General features: G+C 37.6%; 1 protein-coding gene across 3 annotated transcripts in view; it reads right to left on the reverse strand.

Annotated features, from left to right (window-relative positions):
- UTS2B (urotensin 2B) overlaps positions 1-19,747 on the reverse strand; it is a 40,754-nt gene that overhangs the window by 9,248 nt on the left and 11,759 nt on the right. Inside the window, exons 1-4 of one of the 3 annotated variants that reach the window (XM_072962800.1) lie at positions 19,223-19,326; positions 18,821-18,942; positions 18,125-18,217; positions 2,955-3,184 (exon numbers count right to left, since the gene is read on the reverse strand). In XM_072962800.1, coding sequence (XP_072818901.1) covers positions 2,955-3,057 — 103 coding nt within the window. In that variant the 5' untranslated portion in view covers positions 3,058-3,184; positions 18,125-18,217; positions 18,821-18,942; positions 19,223-19,326. Of the gene's footprint in view, positions 1-2,954; positions 3,185-18,124; positions 18,218-18,820; positions 18,943-19,025; positions 19,142-19,222; positions 19,327-19,747 lie in introns of those variants that run through there. The other 2 variants (XM_072962796.1, XM_072962792.1) reach the window with 2 other exon arrangements.

The following is a 19,747-nucleotide window of genomic DNA, read 5'->3' on the forward strand; positions in this document are numbered from 1 at the left end:
TAAGATTTATTTGATAGACCCATTTAAATATGAGCCATTTTGTGTTCTGAGAATTGCCTTTGAAACATTCAAGAAAATCTTGTGGAAGAGGCAGGTTGGTGCCTTCTTTTTCCATATTGATATCTTTCCATCTTTGTTCGTTTACCTCCCAGACCATTCATTGGTCAGGTGCGCAACTCTCTTAGCACTCTAAAAACAGAAAAATCATCCAAATTTTCTTAGATATTTTCATTCCAGAGTAGGATCAGGAAAAAAGACTTTATTCAAGCTATAAAACATGAAGATGCAACAAGATATCTATTAACAAATAAAGCAATTAAAATAATAACTCGTGTGTTACAAACAAAATGAACTTTGTTAGGTGGCCTAAAAAAGATCAAACTTTTATCATAGTGATGGCAAAGTTATTCAGACATGAGGGAGTGACTGCTTTTGCAGACTGAAAAAAAACTGATTCATTAATACTTGGGATGGTGACCCTTAAAAGACATAAGTCGTCTCCTTGCTTGTCATTCAAATGTGAAGTTTTTTTTACTGGAGATAGAGAAAATTTTGCCAGAAAAAAAATCTGGAAACCACTCCCCCAAAATGATAATATATCCAAAAAATTAAATTTCTATGGTCTTTCTGGTCATGCTATTTAATTCTCCACCTTTTGCGGTAGGCAGTTTGCCCAGTTTCATGGTCCATCCACTGAGGCATGCTTTTCTGAGACCCCGACTGAATGAAATATGGCAGATTGTGCCTCTAGTCTTGGATAGTGTCTCACACAGAGAGAAGAATGGCAACCTCATCTTATTAGTCTGTCAATAGACAAATGCTTTATTTGTAAACAATGTGTTAAAAGACTGAAATAAGTCAAACACTTAGTTGCTTTGAAAAATGTGCATGGAGAGAGGCTGTCTAATCACGGACAATTTAGATTAGAAAATAATCTTACCAGTAACTCCTCTTCTCCATTTACAGCTAATGAACTGAGATCAAAGAGGGGCCCAGAGAGAAAACGTTCCTGTATGTTGCCAGTGACACATGCATTTCACTGGGTGATGTTCTGGGGTCAGAAGTGTTACTCAGCTGTAATCTAGCAAAATGTTTGAGCTGGATTTTTCTGTTTTTCATATACACATGTGAACAAAAAATACTGCAAGCCTTATCAGTAAACAAAGAATGCTAAAGCCATCAAGTCATCAGCGGCTGCTGCCATCCCCCAGTGAAGACAAGCCTGCAGACCAGCCTCTGCAGCCACTCACAATGGTGCCCTCTGAGGGGACTCGGAATAAGAAAGGATAGGATACTGGCCCTAGAGAGCTAGGTGCTTGCCAAAGGAATGAATTCAATGAGCCCACATGTTTGCTTCCTCCCATACATAGAAAAACGCTAAATTGTTTAACTTGAGGTGTCCGGTTTTCTTTAGTCAACAAGCAATCTTTTAATGTTCCAACTACCTGGTCTTTGTTGTAAAGCTCCTATATATCCTAGCTCCTCCCCTACCTCTTCGTAGCAGTCCCTCAGAGCCATCTGAAAGGCTGTCATCCTGGGCAGAGTCCTCAGAATTGTTCACCGAATAAAACATAACCCTCAGCTTTTAGGTTATGCATTTATTTCAGTCAACACACATGACATCAGAAGTTACAGTCATCACTAATACCCTAATTTTGCAAAGTCTTCAATGAATGGCCAGAGGTTTCCTCACACATTTACAGTGTTAAGAACACTGAAAATCCCATTAGTTTACAGGAAAAACAATGAAGGCCTACCAAGTACAATGATTTTGGCTGGCCAAGGACAAAATGTGAGTGCCGTGGGTAAAATCCAGAATCTCATTCCCAGGCTTGTATTTAGGTCTCTGAGACAATTTGTTTTTCATAGGGAAAATCCCCATAAATAGATAATAAGGGTTTATGGAATTTTATTTCCACTGCCAAAAGAACTGCTCTAGTTTTCACTGACTTTTAAAACCACATTTGAGGCAACATGGTCTAGTAAAGTTGAATTAGATCCGAAAAGAGAAACTTGATCCCTTTTCTCAACCCAGTGTCACGTAAACAAAATTTATTACATTCTGTCTTGGTTCCCCTAAGACAAAAATAAAAGGCTATCACCCTCTTCCTGACAAAGAGGTCAGTTAAATGGTAGATAACCTCAGAATTTCAAACTGGAAGGGATATTAAAGAGTGTTATTTTTAAGTTACTGATTTTAAAATGTAAAGAAATACATAAAAGTTTCAATGAGGTGAGGTTGTTTGCCTAATAAATCTAGCTCGACTGATTCCCAGATTAACAGCTGTTTCCATGACAGAATGTATTGAACATGTTAAAGATCAATACAAGTTACAATATTGTAAGAGCAAAAAATTATTTTCTCTACCTTTATCATATCTGTAGATGTCATAAGCTAAATTATTTTACTTAACATAATATGTTAGAAATTTGATAAATACAGTCAATGCATAATGTTGGCATTAGCATCATCCTCCTAAAAATACTATATAAATTTCCCCATGCATTTCTCCCCCCAAATCTCTGCAAGCACAAGTTTCTATCTTGCTGTGCTCTTCTCTGAGCCACTCTCCTTTAAAAACTAACTTACTGAAAATCTCATTTTTCTTTCCCTAAGATGTACTTTTGAAATATGCACAGCACTGTATTACTGTTTATACATTCCCATCTTTGGTCATGGACTAGAAATAAGAAAGCTGTGCCCCATGATTAGAAAAAAAAAAAGTGTAGTTGAAACAAACTTAGTATAATTTTGGTTAAAATTAGTTTACTTGAGAACAACATCACCGATTATGTTTAATTTTAAACAGTAACTACTGTAGAGTTCTGTGCTGATTAATTATATTGATGTTTAAAACATTATTGTCACAATGGTAGAAAAGTCAAAGCAATGCAGACAGGAAGATACAGGTTATTTACCCCACATGTAGGATTTTAGAGTCGTATGTACATACCTTGGATAAAATATGGCAGTCCCTGCACGGATTCTAAAAAGATCGTTACAGATAACGAAGTCAGGAGTCCAAAACAAATGATGGTTGAGAGGATCTTGTTCATGTTAAAATTCTTCTTCTGCACTAGTGGAGAAACTGACTATCCAGATCGAGACGAATATTTCAATGGCTCTGGAATGCTGCAGAAATCACTTTTAAAAGGCGGCAAGTGTGCTTCAACTACAAATGATCTGGACGAAGGGGAAAAAAAAATGCAACTTATAAAATGTAATGCACCCTGTCAACATGATTCACTACTTGGAGAAGTGACAGGTTTGCTACTCAGTTAATGACAGAAGAACCCGATCAATACTTCTCATACCTGCCCATTTCACTAAAAGCAGACATGCCTGTGCACTGAGACACATGCACAGCATAAAGCAAAAGCTGGGACTGTAGAACCCTGCGGGTTAGATTGTCATAACAATGAAAAGGGAACAATACTTTTCATTTGGCTAATTTACAGCCAGATGTGGTCTTCTTGATAGTTATGTTATTTGCAACCATCACTTCATTTTTAACCTACCAAATAGATTTGAGCTGGGAAGACCTCAAATGAAAATGAATCATAATGGGAACATTAAAGTCTCACTCTATTGGAGAAGGATGGTTTCATTTTGCTGCAGCCAGCACTCTTAAAAATTAAGACTGAATCTAATTAATTCAAAGTTGGCAAATGTCCCACCAATTACTCTCTTTAATACTTGCTTTAATTGTGGTGGTTTTATTTTTAAGTCGAAGTCTTTTAGTATATCTACAATTCCAATTTTATGGCTCTGAAGATACAAGAATGACCTTTGGCCTTGGCCACTACTCCTTCTCCCAAGAGACTTACGAGGCATTAGCTCTAAAACTGACTCAGTTCCACAGGCATAAACTGCAGCACATGGCAATGTTAAGGACGCGGAATGATCAAACTTTTCACTAACCTACTGCTTTAATACATTTTCTGAATAAAGTCTAAACTGCTTAGTTTGATATTCAGGCTTGTTTTTTCTTCACAGAGTCATTTTCCACTACATGTAAAAGCCACCGCAGACTTCCAATTCCTGAACATACCCTGCACTCCCTTCACTCCAGGGCTTTGCTGACACACTTCTATCTGCCTGGACCCTTCATTCTGAGACAGGAAGAGGGCAGGGCACAGCCATTCAAGGAACAACACAGCAATTAACACCAGAATGGCAAAAGATTCAACCCCCAGTAGGCCTTGAGGCTCAAGATGGTGGGAGATTTAACTTCCTTGAGCTTCATTATAATATAATATATTAACATTGTGAATAACATGCCCACAGGCACCATGACAATCCCAAGGCTAGCCACAAAAGGTCAAAGAGTGGGAAATGGCCATCTTCCTGGGAATCCCAGCCCCTTCCCCGGGCTAGTTAGACTGGTCCTTCCACTTATTAGAATATGAAGCCACTGAGCCCATAAAAACTGGCAACACAGAGCCTTGTGGCCGACCCCTCTCTCTCTGTCTTCTGAGATGGCCCACAGTCTGTCTATGGAGTGTGTACCTACTTTTACTTTAATCTGAGCACCCAACCCCCACAGCTCATGGCCCTTCTCTTGCCTTTTGATGTATCTCTAAATAAATCCACCTTTACTCAACTGTGCCTCGCTCTTGAATTCTTCCCTGCACAAAGCCAAGGACCCACACTTGGTGGGGCACGTCCCAGGGACTCAACTGAAGCCTGGGACACGGGCCCTCCTCAGGCCCCACATCCGCTCTTCCTGCATCAGTTCCACCACCATTTCACCTACTCAGTCCACAGCCTCTGATCAAATGCCACCAGCTCTGTTTACTCTTTTGAATCTCTCTCTTTTTTCCTTATAATTATAACTTTGATTTTTTGCCTCCTTTGCACTGCCACAACACTTTGTTTATAAATCTATCATAGCTCAAAACCCACTCTTCTTTTCATTACAGTGTGTCCGCCTCCACTATTAAATAGTAGATACTTTGAAAGCAGTTATTGCTAAAGTCATTTCTATCCTATCTGCAAGAATCAGAATGATTTAAAGGAAAAATAAGTGAAAACGTAGTTGATGTGTGAATAAAGAATAACTGAAATGTCTGGTAACATTTTTTTATTGAAGAATAACTCATTTACAATGTTGTGTGAGTGAACTGTTTGGTAATTTAAAAGCAAATGGGGTAATGCTCTCCAGCATTATATCTAGTTACAAGGCAAAATAAGTGAAAAGAATAATTGCAATCCTTTATGTGTCTGTTTTATCATGAGTCTAAAAATTCAAGAATAAACACTGTCTTTGAAACTTGATTTTGAAAGTTTATCATGCTTCTGTCATTCATACACCTTGTTGCTACCTATCATAATTTATTCAATGAATTGTTTTATCATGAGTCTAAAAATTCAAGAATAAACACTGTCTTTGAAACTTGATTTTGAAAGTTTATCATGCTTCTGTCATTCATACACCTTGTTGCTACCTATCATAATTTATTCAATGAATTATTTAGGTTAGCTTTTTAAACTCTATTTTTTAACAACTATACCAACATGGAAAATTGGTATCAAGATCATTTGATGGACAAACAATATACAAATATGATTAAAAATAGTATAATTGCAAGTTAAACATTAAAGAAAAAAGTAAAGATCATGTATGTAATATACAGATAAAAATCTGATCAATCATATATAAAATATACTGACAGTAAATCTAATAATTCAAAATGAAGACCCAAGAATAAATTACCAGATGAAATGAGAAAGTTAAATATGAGCCAGTATTATGTTCAGCTCATGGTTCCTTAATTTAAAAAAAAAAGATTATATATGTAAATAAGATTGTTCAGATTTTTTAAAATTTTGTTATAAGAGCAAGGAACCCCAATTCTCATGGGGGTTGCTTTCTTTTTTTTTTTTTTTTTTTTTTGCTTTTATTATGACTTGATCATGAATATGAAAAACATAAAGAATTCATAAAAAGCAGATAGAACAAGTAAGTGTTTAGAGTATTACACAATACAAATCAGTACTTTGAAAAACATATTTCTGTGATACAGCAATGAACAATTGGAAATTGGAATTAAAATTAACATTTACAGTACTATAAAAACATGATAGAAATTAACATTAAATTTATCAAACATATTAGGCTCATATACTGAAAATTATGTTTCCTATAGTTAGGACTAAACGTTGAGTTTATGCAAAATATTCAGCATTCAGTGTTTGGTAAATGTTGTTAATACCAATCTCAACACATTTATTAAATATTTTAGTTTGTTTGCTTTAGTCTTTTTTTTTTTTAGTTTTCTTTTTTTTTCAATTTCTGTTGATTTCTAGTAACTACTAATGCATTAACAGAATCAGGTGGCATTATTATTTTTCACTAAAATAATACCTTGCCTTATTCTAAATGTGAACTGAGTGTGAGGGGTTGCTTTCTTAAAAGGGGCGAAATAATTGATCTGCCTTCTCTGATAAGGTGACTCATTTTTAAACAAAATTATGTATATATATGTATGGTTTCACAAATGCTTGTTTCAGGAAATCTGATACAATCTTCTGAATCTTCTCTTCTGTGGTATTTTATTTGATGTCAGCAAAGTGATGAAAAATAGATTCCTTATTCATATCCATCCATCCACTTTGGAAAAAAGCTTACAAAGACCTTTCATTAAATCTTTCATCCCTCTCTCCTTGATAACTAAATTATTTTGCTAAATTTCTCTCATGAGTGTATAACCAAATTAATTGTTGAAATAAAAACAAATTTTCACTACTGATTGTATTGACCAGATAAATGAAATTAAAATATTTGTTTCTGTAGCCATTAGTATACACAGTAGTAATACAGAGCAAGGTTATTGTTGTCATTCAGGGAGCAATCATCCCATACCAGACCATGTTCTAAACACTCCACATTTAGTATCTCCTTAATTCCTATCACAGTCCCTCAATAATTATAAAATTGTTGTAATATTTCACCTTTTCCAGCAAAGGAAAACTAGCTCTATCCAACTGCAAAGCCACACCCTTAACGGGAAAAACAGGAATGAAAAATGATCAATTGTTCCAATAACAGAGACCCTGATTTTAAGAAACTTACACTTTGCATTTTCAAGAGCAATTTTTTTGATCACTTAGTCTGTATTTCAATTGTAGCATGTCAATAGCATTTCTATGTTTTCAATAAAGACGTTGTCAAGTTATAATTTACAGAAAGCTCTAAGATTCATATATACCCGAACAATTTCTCATAATGAGTGACACCAAAAGAGCAGATACAGCCCGTGTGGTGACTCAAACACATTTGAATAGTTACTTTCTGACTCTATAAAGCTCTTGGGCTTTTTTTTCCCAGTAAGTAGGAAAATGGAACCATTTCGTTTGGACCTCTCCCTGACCCTGTTAGTTCTTGGTAAAATTCCTAACAAAAAGTTAAATAAGAGAGTGAAAACAGCCGGCAGAGGGAAGAAGGAAAGGCAGAGGCTCGGGCGTTCTGGCAAACCAGGACCTGGATTTCTCTTAAGAGCTCTGAATGGCCTTTATTTGTCGAAATAAAGTAGAAATGTCTATTCAAATACTTTGGCAATTTTTTAGATTGGGTTGTTATTTTATTATTAAGTTATAAGACTTCTTAGAATTCGGGATACTAGTCCCTTACCAGATGTATAATTTGCAAACATATTTTATATTCTGTTGATTGTCTTTTCACTTTCTCAGTAGTGTCCTTCGAAGCATAAAGGTTTTTATTTGGATAAAGTCCCCAACTTATCTATTTTTTCTTTTGTCCTTTTGTGTTTTTAGTATTATATCTAAGAAACTATTGCTTAATCCAAAATCATGCAGATTTTATGCCTATGGGTTTTTTGTTTTGGGGGTTTTTTTTGGAGTTTTATAGTTTTAGCTCTTAAGTGTAGGCGTCTGTCCCATTTTGCATTAATATTTGCATATAATGTGAGGAAAGGGTCCAGCTTTCTTCTTTTGCAGGCAGACATCTGGTTGGCCCAGCAGCATCCGTTGAAAAGATCATTCTTTTCTCCGTTGAATGGTCTCAGCATCTTGTCTAAATCAATTGACAATAGATGTATGGTTTTATTTCTGGATTCTTAGTCCTATTTCATTGATCAATTTGTTTATCCTTATGCCAGTACCACGTTGTCTCAATGAATGTAGATTTGTAGTAAGTTTTGAAATTAGGAAGTCTGAGACTTCCAGTTTCGTCCTTCTTTTTCCAGATCTCTTGTATTTCTATATAAATTTTAGGATTAACTTGTCAAATTCTATGAAAAAAGGACAACCGGATTTTAATAGGAATTGCCTTGAATTTGTAGATCAGTTTGGGAAATATCACCATCTTAAAAAATATTACATCTTTCAATCCATTCACACAGGGTATCTTTTTAACTATTTAGGTCTTCAATTACTTTTAAAGCTGTTTTGTAGTTTTCAACGAACAAGTCTTACACTAATTTTGCCCAATTTTGTTCTGAATAGTTTATCTTTCTGATGTCATAAAAATGGAATTATTTTCTTAATATTTGCATTGTTCATTGCTGCAGTACAAAAAACAATTAATTCTGTATAATGATCTTGTTTCTTCCAAACTTGCTGACCTCATTTATGAGCTCTAACATTTTTCTTTGTTTTTGCTGATTTCTTCAGAGTTTCCATTTCGAAGATCATGCCATCCACAAATATACTTTTACTCCTTCCTTAAAATCTAGGTGACTTTTGTTTCTTTTTCCTACTGATTGTCTGGCTGTAACCTTCAGTACAATATTGAACAGAAATGGTTAAGAGTAGATCTACTTACCTTGTTCCTCGATCTTGTGTGGAAAAGTTTTCAAAATTTCACCTTTAAGGACAATATTAGTTTTGGATTTTTTGTAGATGCCCTTTACCAGACTGAGGAAATTCCCTTCAACTCCTAGTTTGTTGAGTGCTTTTATTATACAAGTGTTGGATTTTGTCAGATGTTGTTTCTCATTTATTAAGACAGTCATGTGGTTTTATTCTTTATTCTGCTAATGTGGTGTATTCCACTGATCAGTTTTTTGTATGTTAAATAAACTTTGTATTCTTGGAATAAATTCCATTTGGTCATAGTGTATTTTTCTTATGAATATGCTGCTAGATTCAGTTTGCTAGTATTTTACTGAGATTCTTTACACCTATATTTATAAGAGATATTGTTATGTAGTTTTCTTTTCTTGTTATGTCATTGTGTAGTTTGGGTATCAGATAACACTAGCATCATGGAATTAACTGAGAAGCCTTCTCTCCTCTTTTCATTTTTAAAGAGTTTCTAAGGATTGGTGTTCTTTCTTCTTTAAATAATTGGTAGAATTCAACAGTGAAGTCATCTCATCCTGGACTTTCCTTCATGGGAATTTTTTTTGAAATATTAATTCAATCTCATTGTTTATTATAGGTCTATGATATGTCTTGATTTGGTTTTAGCAGTTTGTGTTTTTCTTGGAATGTGTCTGTTTCATCTAGGTTATCTAATGGTTGGTAACCTAGAAAACCAACCATTTTAGTGTTTCATAGTGTTCCTTTATGTGCCTTTTTATTTCTGTAAGAAATAAAAATTTTTCATAGTGTTCCTTTATGTGCCTTCTTATTTCTGTAAGATTAGCAGTAATTTGGAATTTGATTATGTATGTTTTAAATCTAGAAATGAAACCCTAAGATATTTGTCACTTATTTATAAAGAAGAGCCAAGAGATACAGAGACCTCTCTGGCAGAACCCAGGGCAGAGTAATGGTAATGATAATGTATACACTTACTGTTGAGCACCAACAAGAATTGACATCCTGAAGGGGCTTTACTCCAATGGATGGGCATGGCAGCAGGAATTTTTGGGCATGGACACAATGTAATGTGGGAATTTAGTCTGCTTTCAAGTAACATTTCTGATAATGATTGAGAGCATAGTAAGTACCTGAGTAGAAATTAAGTAGGGGCTTAGATTCTGGTCAGACTAGAGGTTTAAAGTCAAGGATCAAATATATGGTTCTCCACTTGTTGTACGTGATGCAAAATGGAACATCGTTCAGAATTATAATGCAGATGAAATCTCTGAGCAAGAAGTTATATGAAACACAAATCTATGGGAACAGAAAGAGAAGAAAAACTGGGTTCAAAATCCAGGCTCTGTTAGAGGATACAAAATTAAATAAACAGTGTCTGTATAAGAAAAAAAGATTCTCTAATCCTAAAAATGTTCTAAGCGGCAGGAAACCAGACTCTTAGAATTGAGAACAGAGGAAGAAACCGTCAAGAAAATGGTTTGGGCTTTATTTTAAAGCATAGACTCCTCAGCCAACAGGGGTCCTGAGTTATGAAAAATGTCTCTAAATTCACCTTCTTCCTTCAGCTATCACGCAGATGAAGTTGTAAAGACGGTCTATCCTCCTACCAAGTATCAGGACCTCCATATGTCACTATCATTTAATCAAACCTTTTTTCTTTCCCATTTTAAGACAATAAATAAACTTCATGAGATTACTCACGTAGTCTCTCCCCTACTGTCCCTAGTTTCTCCATCCCACCAAGGCCAAACTTCCTGAAATCATTTCCTGCCTCCAGTTCTTTCCTATATAGTTGCTTCAGTCTACTTAAACCTGGCTTTCACCGTCTCCTTTCCAACGACACTGAAATGGTCCTTTCCAATAATCTCATTGCTGCAAAATGCAATGAACACTTAGTTCCTCCTTTTCCTGGATATCTTTTCAGAACCTCCTTGGTTGACCACACCCTTTTTTCTTAAAAAACTCCCTGGTGTTCTCCTACTTTGCTAGTCATTCTTCATCAGTTTCTTTTACCATTTCCTCCTCCTCTGACCTTTAAAAGATGAACTTTCTCTGGGTTTGATTTTAGATTCTCTTTTCTTATCATGCTTCAGTCTGTTCTGGGAAATGCATGACTTTAATCACTATCTACATACCAGTGACTCCAAAGTTTCTACCTCTCACTTCACCTCTCTTAACTACCATACCTGGACTTCTTATAAGCTCCTCAACCACATCCAACAGTGAACATTCATTTTTACTCTAATGTTTCACTTGTCTCCCAATGTTTCCTACCTGAGGAAGTAGGGTCATTTACCAAGTTATTCATTCAAGAAATCCCTTCTTCCCCCTTACCGTCCATCTTTTCTAGCCAACTGCAAATTTCTCTCTAAATTTCCTAAGTATCTTTCAAATCTTTCCACTTCTTTCTTGCCACCATCCTAGACTAAGAAGCTATTATCTCAAACCTATGTTACTGAAGTACCTTTATCGCCAACTCTCCTCACACCCACTTTCATCCCGTTCAAGCAATTTTCCAAAAAGCTTTTAGAGTAACCTTTTGAAACTGCAAATACCAGTCTGTAATACTCTTACTTAAAATCTTTTGATTCTCTTCCATTACACTTAGGGTAAAGATCAAAAGTCGTAATATGGTCTATAAAGCCCTGCATTATCTGCCTCTACCTCCATCTTCAGTCTTGTCCAGACCCATCTCTCCCTCGCCGCAGTTCAGCCACAATGATCTTCTTTCAGTTCTTCAAATATGTCATTACTGTCTGCCACAAGGACTTTGTACCTGCAGAGAAGCACGCTCTCCTCTCCCCAATTGCGTGCAGGCGTGCACACACACACGCATGTTCCCTTTTAAGCCTCAGTTAAAATTGTCACTTCCTCAACAAAATCTCTGATTTTTCCAGACTGAGTGGGCCCTTCTGTCATAACCTCTCACTGTGCTGTATCTTTCTGGATAGCTTATATCTTAACTCTAAATGAATTGCTTACATACATTTTTGTGCATTGTCTGTCTCCATTGCACTGTAAGATCCAATATGCCTGTAAGGTTTATGTTTGCCTTGTTTCTAACTATATCCCCAGCCACCAGAAGAAGTCCTGGCCCACGATGGTCTCCCACAGAATATCTAATAATTAAAAATTGAATAAATAAGTAGAATATGAGTCCATTTGTAATTCTCTGTGTGCTTGGGTGCCTTCCATTAGTGTGACTAATTGAAACCCCATCTGCTAGAGAGAAGAAGTTTCCTGGCTGCTCCGGACGTGGAATAGGGCTGTCTCAGGGAGAGTGGGAGGACAGGGGTCTCCAAAACTCGGCAGGGCTGAGGTTCCGGATTCAGAAACTCAGTGCCCAGAGAAAAGGAGGAAAAGAAAAGGCAGAGACTGGCATATGTTCATTTTTTCCTTCTAAGTGAAGAATTAGCTGGTGAAGGGGAACCAAACATGTCTTTGAATTCATAGGCAAATTAGCTAATAATACATTAACACCTTAATGTGGATATAGACCAGGCAATAAACTACAATGATGCTTGCTATGCTTGAGAAAGAATGCCATTATCTGTGAAGAAGAACAGTACTGGGAGCCAAGTGATGTCGGAAAAGGAAACTGGCAGGCATCCTGCAGGTCCCACAGGGCTGGAATCAAGCCTCTTTCTCCAGGAGGTCAGGAGCAAAAAGTATTTTTGTCTGAGAGTCTCTCCAATCTCCACTTTTGGCTTTGGACCATGGATTAAACTAAAAGTTTTGTCCTTTGTGTGTCTGACGCATGGAGTCATACATCTGCGTCTGGCCATTGTCCTGACTTGACTCTGGTTAGGAACTAATCTTGGGAGTCCTGGTTGCTCTTCTCTGACTCGGATTTCAGCTTTTTCCTTTCTCTTACTCTGAGAGTTGGTTTACAGGTTGCCTCACTGTACAGTGGAGACTGGAGAATACTTTCGAGAGCTCATGCTTTTGTTCATAAAGTTCCCATTGTCTAGAAGATCCTTATCCTCCATTTAACCTACTGGGGAACCCGTTTTTTTAAAATTCGGAGGTCCAAGATAATATTTTCCAATCAAGATTTCCAAGGTCTCCTTAGGGCAAAATAAATTGCTTCTTCTTTTATATACTTATAGTATAAAATAACTCTATATGTTACTGCACTTGTTGCATTGTATTTGTTACTGGTTAAGTCAGTGTCTGAGTCTCCCTCTAAATCTGAGTTTCTTCAAGACAAGGATAGTAATTCCTTATTTCTCATTGTAATAGATATCTTTCAGTGCGTGGTGGGAATTAAATGAGAAAACATGAGACACAAGAAATTAAGCATAGTGCATGCCACGTAGTTTGTGATATCAATGTTGGTTAAAATGAATAATTATTCTACCATTCATTATCTTCATTCAAATGATCTCTATTTACAAAGAAAACTAATTTTAAGAAAACATTATTCATCATAAAATGTAGTAAAGAAATATTCACATTGTTGTCCAGCCAGGTTAAATGTTCTTTGGTCACTTATCTTAGGAGGAAAATTAATATCTTTTGCTCTACCATGTTGCATTGGGACTTCTAAGCTCTGGGCTCCACTCTCCTCATGTAAGATGCTGAATTATATCTGAAATCCTTTCCTCTTAAACATTCTGTGGCAATATTCTGCTGAATGCCTTCTCATAGGCTTTTTGCAGCATGCAAAATCATCTTAAAAAGGTAATTCAAGGTTCTTGTCATACATTTTCACACCCAACGTAGTACCTAACACAATAATAGATCCACACGTAGCTTCCCAAAAGCTCATTGATTTAAATTATGAGCACATCACTGCTTTGTTTCACTTAAAAATGGCTACCCTTTTTTGAGGAAAAATCTATTTTTGTGTGTGCATTCTAGTTATTACTTCCTTTTCTTTCATTTATAGTATACTCTGTTTACTGCTCACCCACAGTATGTCACCTTCCTCTCCTTGACTGAGCCATCGCCTTTCATTTTAGTGGATTCCAGGAAGTTTTTTTTTGAGTGGCTAAACAGATTTAAGAATGTATATAAGCTTTAGTCAAACCAGCAAAAGAATGTGTCTCATTCTAGCTGGTAGACTGAAGATTTGACTGGAAAGCAAAGTCATTCAAAATCCTTGGCTTCACATACCCCATGGTGCTTGGTCCTGGTTGACTCGTGATGCTACTTTGCCATCCACAAATTTCCTTTCATTTCTCACCACAATCTTTATCATGATTTTACTGTGAGAAATCATCTAGGTTATCAATGCATTAAGTAATGGATGAAGTTAGATATTGAACAAATCTGTTTTATTAACTAAATTCTTGACAACATTAACACACCTAGAGAAGCTCAGCAAAGAGCAGCGCTTTAGGGAGGAGATGCCATTATCATAATGAGATTTCTTCCTCTGACACAAACCATTAGGTGCAGTCAATATTTATGACGCTTTTATCCTGACTTGTATAATTTGTAACTCCTGCCTGGGTATGACTTTTCGGCTCAGCTGCTCATAAGTCCATTAAGTACTATTACAGGATGAGCTCAGATTTATTGCCACTCCTGGGAGCTTTGCTAAGAAGTGTCAGTTGAGAGGAGAAGACTCCCTGGAAAATGAAGGATGTAGAAACAATCAATTTTGTTAACTGCTGAGATTCAGCTCCTTACATAGCTTTGGTGTGAGACATCTCCATCAGGCACCCCTTACATCCCTTGAACAGATATTTCCTCTGGGAAGGGAGAATTTAAGACAAGAATTTGACAGTGGTATCTAGGAGCACATCCTCTTTCGGAAAAAAAAAAAACCTCACAGTTAATTCACAAGTACCTATTTATCACCAACCATGTAACCATCAGTGAGTCAAGTAGTGAGGGATAAAATCATTAAAGAGGCTGGGTTCTATAATGGTAAGAACCCATCACTAAGATTCAGAATGCCTAAATTCAATCTGTGATGCACTCCTCGTGAATGTCATGACAATGGGTGAGTCCTGATTCCTTTATTTTCTCCCTCATCCATTGTTCTTCCCAGTATTTCAGGCTGATGACAATGAACAACTGCTTATTATCTGTGGAGTATTATACACATGATATTGATCCATACCCAGCCATCTGGGGTACAGCGTTCTGTGTAGCCAGACACAGAATAAGATGGAGGATGCTTGTTTAGGTCCAACTTGGTGAAGGCTATATTGCCGATGACAGATTTGGCAGATGGCTTTAAAACATATCTAAGAGAACTCCTGAAGCAGCCTTTGACCAGTGAAAGAGATTTGAAAAATAGTTATGTTGATTTCCTTGACCTTGATTGGGACAACTCTGAAGTATGTTCTTCACTGTCACCCCAAGTTCCCTTATGGATTATGCTCCAGGTACCCACTGTGGTAACTCGCTTGATAAACACTCAGTTGGCTTCCTTCCTTTCCGAGGGTCACCTCCACTTCCCCATCAAACTCTTCTGCTATTTCCTGCCAAATAAACTATTTGTGCTGTAATCCTTGTCTCAAGGTGTGCTTCTGCAGAAAGTGTATGAAAACACATTTAATACAATGTGAATATGATATTCAATCTTGCTTTTAACATCAAAACTCCATTGTACAGAAACTCAGCAAACACAAGATATGTGTGTGTTGCTTATCTCTTCCCTCACTTACCCTGTAAGATAAAGACTACATTGCTGTAAAAACATAAAGAGCACAAATTAACTTCAGAGATTACTGCTCACTGATTTTGTCATCTATGAATTAGGTATAATGATGATTTAACTCTAGCACATCTTACAATTTTCAAATAATCTACTGGGGTTAGTAGACATTTGGTCCTATTCAAAATGTCCATGAGCATATTTGGTCCATGCCAAATAGTTTTGGGCAAGACCAAATGGTTCTGCGAATATAAGAACATTTTGTCATGAACCAAATGTCTTACGGACCAAATGTCTTATGGACATTTTGGACAGGACCAAATGCCAAGGACTCTTTTGCATGGACCAAATGTATTATGGATGCTTTGGACAGGACCAAATGTCCTGCAAGGATCCATTTGTCATATATTTTTGTTAGTTTACATTCTTGTTTTACCACCTCCCCCCAAAATTTAAGTCACCAGACTCCACATTAGTTTCAGAAATCGCCTAAAGCATCATAGAGATATTGATATTTGCACAAATGACCTGCTTTGGGGTTCTTCAACTGTTTGGGCACTAAATAGTCCCCTCCAGTAAGGAGGGGAAATTTCATGCTTGAGGTTGCAGCAGATTTCTCATTAACTAATTCCCTGAAGAAGCTTTGATTCACCTCTGGCAGACCTTTCTTCCCCAGCACATGAGAGATGGGCTACTGACAGGAACGGGAGTGCAACCCACATAATTAAGTGAAAGAGAGATTCATAGGAATTACGCGAAGGGAAAGAATCAGCAATCTTTGCTCCCCAGTTTAATTAGCTAATGAATGCCTGGACAGGCACTCACTCACTTTACTGATGCAGAATTCTGTTCCAACTGCTCTGTGTGAATACAGAATCACAGATTCTTGGAACCCGAGCTGACATTGAATCCTAAGCTTGACATTGAAGGCTCTCTGTGATCTGGCCTCGACCTGTCCCTGCAGTCTCCGTGCTGACCACACTTCCACACGCCCTCCGTATTCTAGTACACTGTGCTTCAGCCTCAATCCTTTGGAAAAGAAAACCTGAGGCAGAGTTACATGCTGATGTTTTATTGGAGGGTACTAAAGAGTGACAGAATATGCCACCTTAAAATAGGCCACTTTGACATAAGGATTATTTTGAGATGAAGACTCTTGAAATAAAGCAGGTGAAAGAAGGGCACTGTGACCTCCCCTGTTTCCTCCTGAAAGCAGGAGATAAAATCCCCATTTGGAACATGCCCTTCTTACACCAAGAGGAAAGTCACATTCTTATCACTGAGAAATCTACAAAAATAAATCTTGTTAAACTAACACTTATCTTTCTAGTCACTGCTCTACCAATTACCCACCCTGGCCCCTCTACCTTGTTACATTTTCACAATTTACTACTCTTGGTCCAATTCAGAATATATATGCGTTCAAATCTAACTGCTTCATTGGGTCTTCATTTACTTAGGAGGGCTCTCTGTCATATCAAACTTAGATTAAATTCATACTTATGCTTTTCTCCTTTTAATCTGTCTATGCCAATTTAATTCTCAGTCCCAACCAAAACCCGGAAGAGGATTAGAGGTACAATTCTGACTCTCATATGGTACCACGGGGCATGAGACAAAATGGAAAAGTCAGGCATGGAAGGAGGGAAACTGAATACAGAGTGATGTGTTGCTGTGCTGGCCACAGTCTCCCTGAGTCACCTGAGTCCTGCGAGATAAATCTGGACTGACTTCAAGAGTCCATGGTGGACTGGAAACGCAAGGGATTCTCTGTTACCTCCATCTCATCTCTCGTGCCTTACTGGTCTACTCCATGCAGTGCTATCTCCCCTGAACTTTCAGGCTGTATTATTTTCCCTCTTTGCCCCCAAGGTTTCCGCTAAGGAAGTCAGAGCCTCTTCAACTTCATTCCGCCAGTAAGCCACGGCAGTGATTTCTCCTTGTCAGTCAGCGCCTTATGCAGGGGGTCTTTTCTTAGTGTTGGTGGGAGAAGTAGAAAGAGTTGTAAATTTATCATCACAGGAATAGCAAGAGCTATTGCTAAAACCTCTGTAGCCTGGAAGAAAGGCAAATGCTCGGGCCAGGAGTAAATGTAGAGAAGAGTCACATAACTAGGTTCCAAGTGACAGGGCAGCTTGCATTGCAACAGAACACTCTCTTGTACAGGGTCACATGCTTAAGTATAGCCTCTAAGTCACTCAATTCAAGGTCACAGTAATATATTATCAACTGCTGTAAATTTACCTGCAAAATTTAAAGGTGCTTACATGTACTCTATCTGTTTTTGTCCTGTAGAAGTTGCAAGGGGCAATATCATATACGTCACTTTAAAGCAGTCTCAGTCTCGGCATCACTGAGAATTAGGGTTGAATAATTCTTTGTTGTGAGGGGACTTTCTTGTGCACTGCATGATGGTTAGTTGCTTCCGTGCCTTCCACCCACTTTAGTTATTTCCCTGACCTCTACCCCTGATGCCCACTGGATGCCACCTACTCACCCTGATTTTTGAAAACCAAAAAATGTCCCCAGACAGCACCAAATGTCTCATGGGGACAAAAATTATCCCTGGCTGATAATCATTGCTTTAGACTAAATGACTCAGTGTGTCCCAGGTCACCAGACACTAAAAACATTACTTCTGGGTCTTTGTAGGCTTTATTCCCACTGTCTGGCATCTATGTATCTTACTAAAGTATTGAGAATACTTGTTACCTCTTACTTACCGGGCCAATCAGAATGATGATCATCTGTAGAGTAGACCATTGGAATATTCTGCAGAATCTGAGAGTGATCATCGTGGTCAAGACACCTGAGGACTATATTCCAAAAGAAAGTGGTACAATTAACATAGCCGTGTGAAGCAAACTTCATTCAATCTTCCATACTAATTTGATAATAGCATACCAAATGCCAGAGACTGTTAATACGCCTCAATAAAAATAATATACCTGCTATCAGGAGTCATTTCCCAAAGGGTATCAGACACATCTGTATATCTTGTGAGCAAAGGCACTGACTTACTCTGCTCTAGGCTCTTTCAGAGGATGTTTATGTAGTGAACAGCCAAGGAAGACAGTGAAAGGATCTCCTTTTAGAGCAAATGGTAGGTTCATTTACAGCCCAGGATAAGAAAGATAATATCTCCCATCAAGACAAAGGTCTAGCAGGCTTACTTTCTGTTGTAAAAGGGTCAGGATCCTTAAGCTTGGGGTTCCTCTCCCATAATACACCCCATTGAGCTGGAAAGAGTCACCTGCTTCTCTTTGCATCATCGTGTGTGCACTGGGGCTTGAGGAACGGGGGCAAATGTCGATGTTTTGTCTACTGCTTTTTCTCTGAATAATTAATGACTTTTGTCTCTAACCCAGGAATCTTGTCTTTGGTGCCAGTGTCCAGGAAACTGTGACGGGCTAACTTACCAGCTTGCAGATGGAGTAAAATCTCGGACCCCTCCCAGTTCTTGATGCCTGGTAGAGCAGCAGTGATTGTAGTTATAATCTGGTTAAGGTTACAGTTGTCTCCCTGATTCTGGCTACCAGCTCTGGAAGGCATGAGGAACGATAGTCACAGATCTTGAGGACATCAATGGTCATATTACAAGTCATGTACTTTTAGTGAGGTTACCACATGGTCTTCAGGCTAGGCCGTTTCCCTCTGGCAAGTGGAAAGAGCTGATTCTCCTGGCCATGTGAGATCGGGAAATTTAGGAGGTTCAAAGTCCCAAATATCTTCATCTCTGGCCTCAGGGATTCATTTCTTTCCTTTGTCTTAGGAATCCCATCAAATCTGCACTTTGTAATTATAAATGCCTCTACACCCACCAGGGGTAACAGCCACTTGAAGCCCTAATGTTTTCTTCCACCTACACTTCATTTCACTTAACCAAAGGCTTTATTAATTGTGATTCCATTACAGGCTGGGAATTTTTGTGACTTCACTTTGCAATAGCAATGGAGTGAATTGCTTTGGCTTCCAGAACATGAGTGAAGCCTATGTTCTAGAACTTAGAAGATCAAAGATAATTGATACAAAGAGGGCTACTTTTTCTATTAATTATCTTTCCCTGGGGCCATTTGAAAGCAGAACTCGTGGCAAAACCTACTATAAGCTAACACTTTGCTGGGAGGTATGAGGCAACAGGAATACAGAGGAAAGGAGAATGAGGCAAAAAGAAGGGAAAATAAATACAAGGTGAACATATTTTTTACAGAAAGTGAAGGGTCAAAGGGTAAGTGTGTATTTAACATTAATAATATCAAACGGTTCTCCAAAGTGGGTTGTAATACTTCACACTCACAGAGGTAATGTATGAGTTCCAGTTCCTTCAGTTATTGAAAAGACTAACT

Source organism: Vicugna pacos, chromosome 1, assembly GCF_048564905.1.
Source record: "Vicugna pacos chromosome 1, VicPac4, whole genome shotgun sequence".
NCBI classification, from domain to species: Eukaryota; Metazoa; Chordata; class Mammalia; order Artiodactyla; family Camelidae; genus Vicugna; species Vicugna pacos.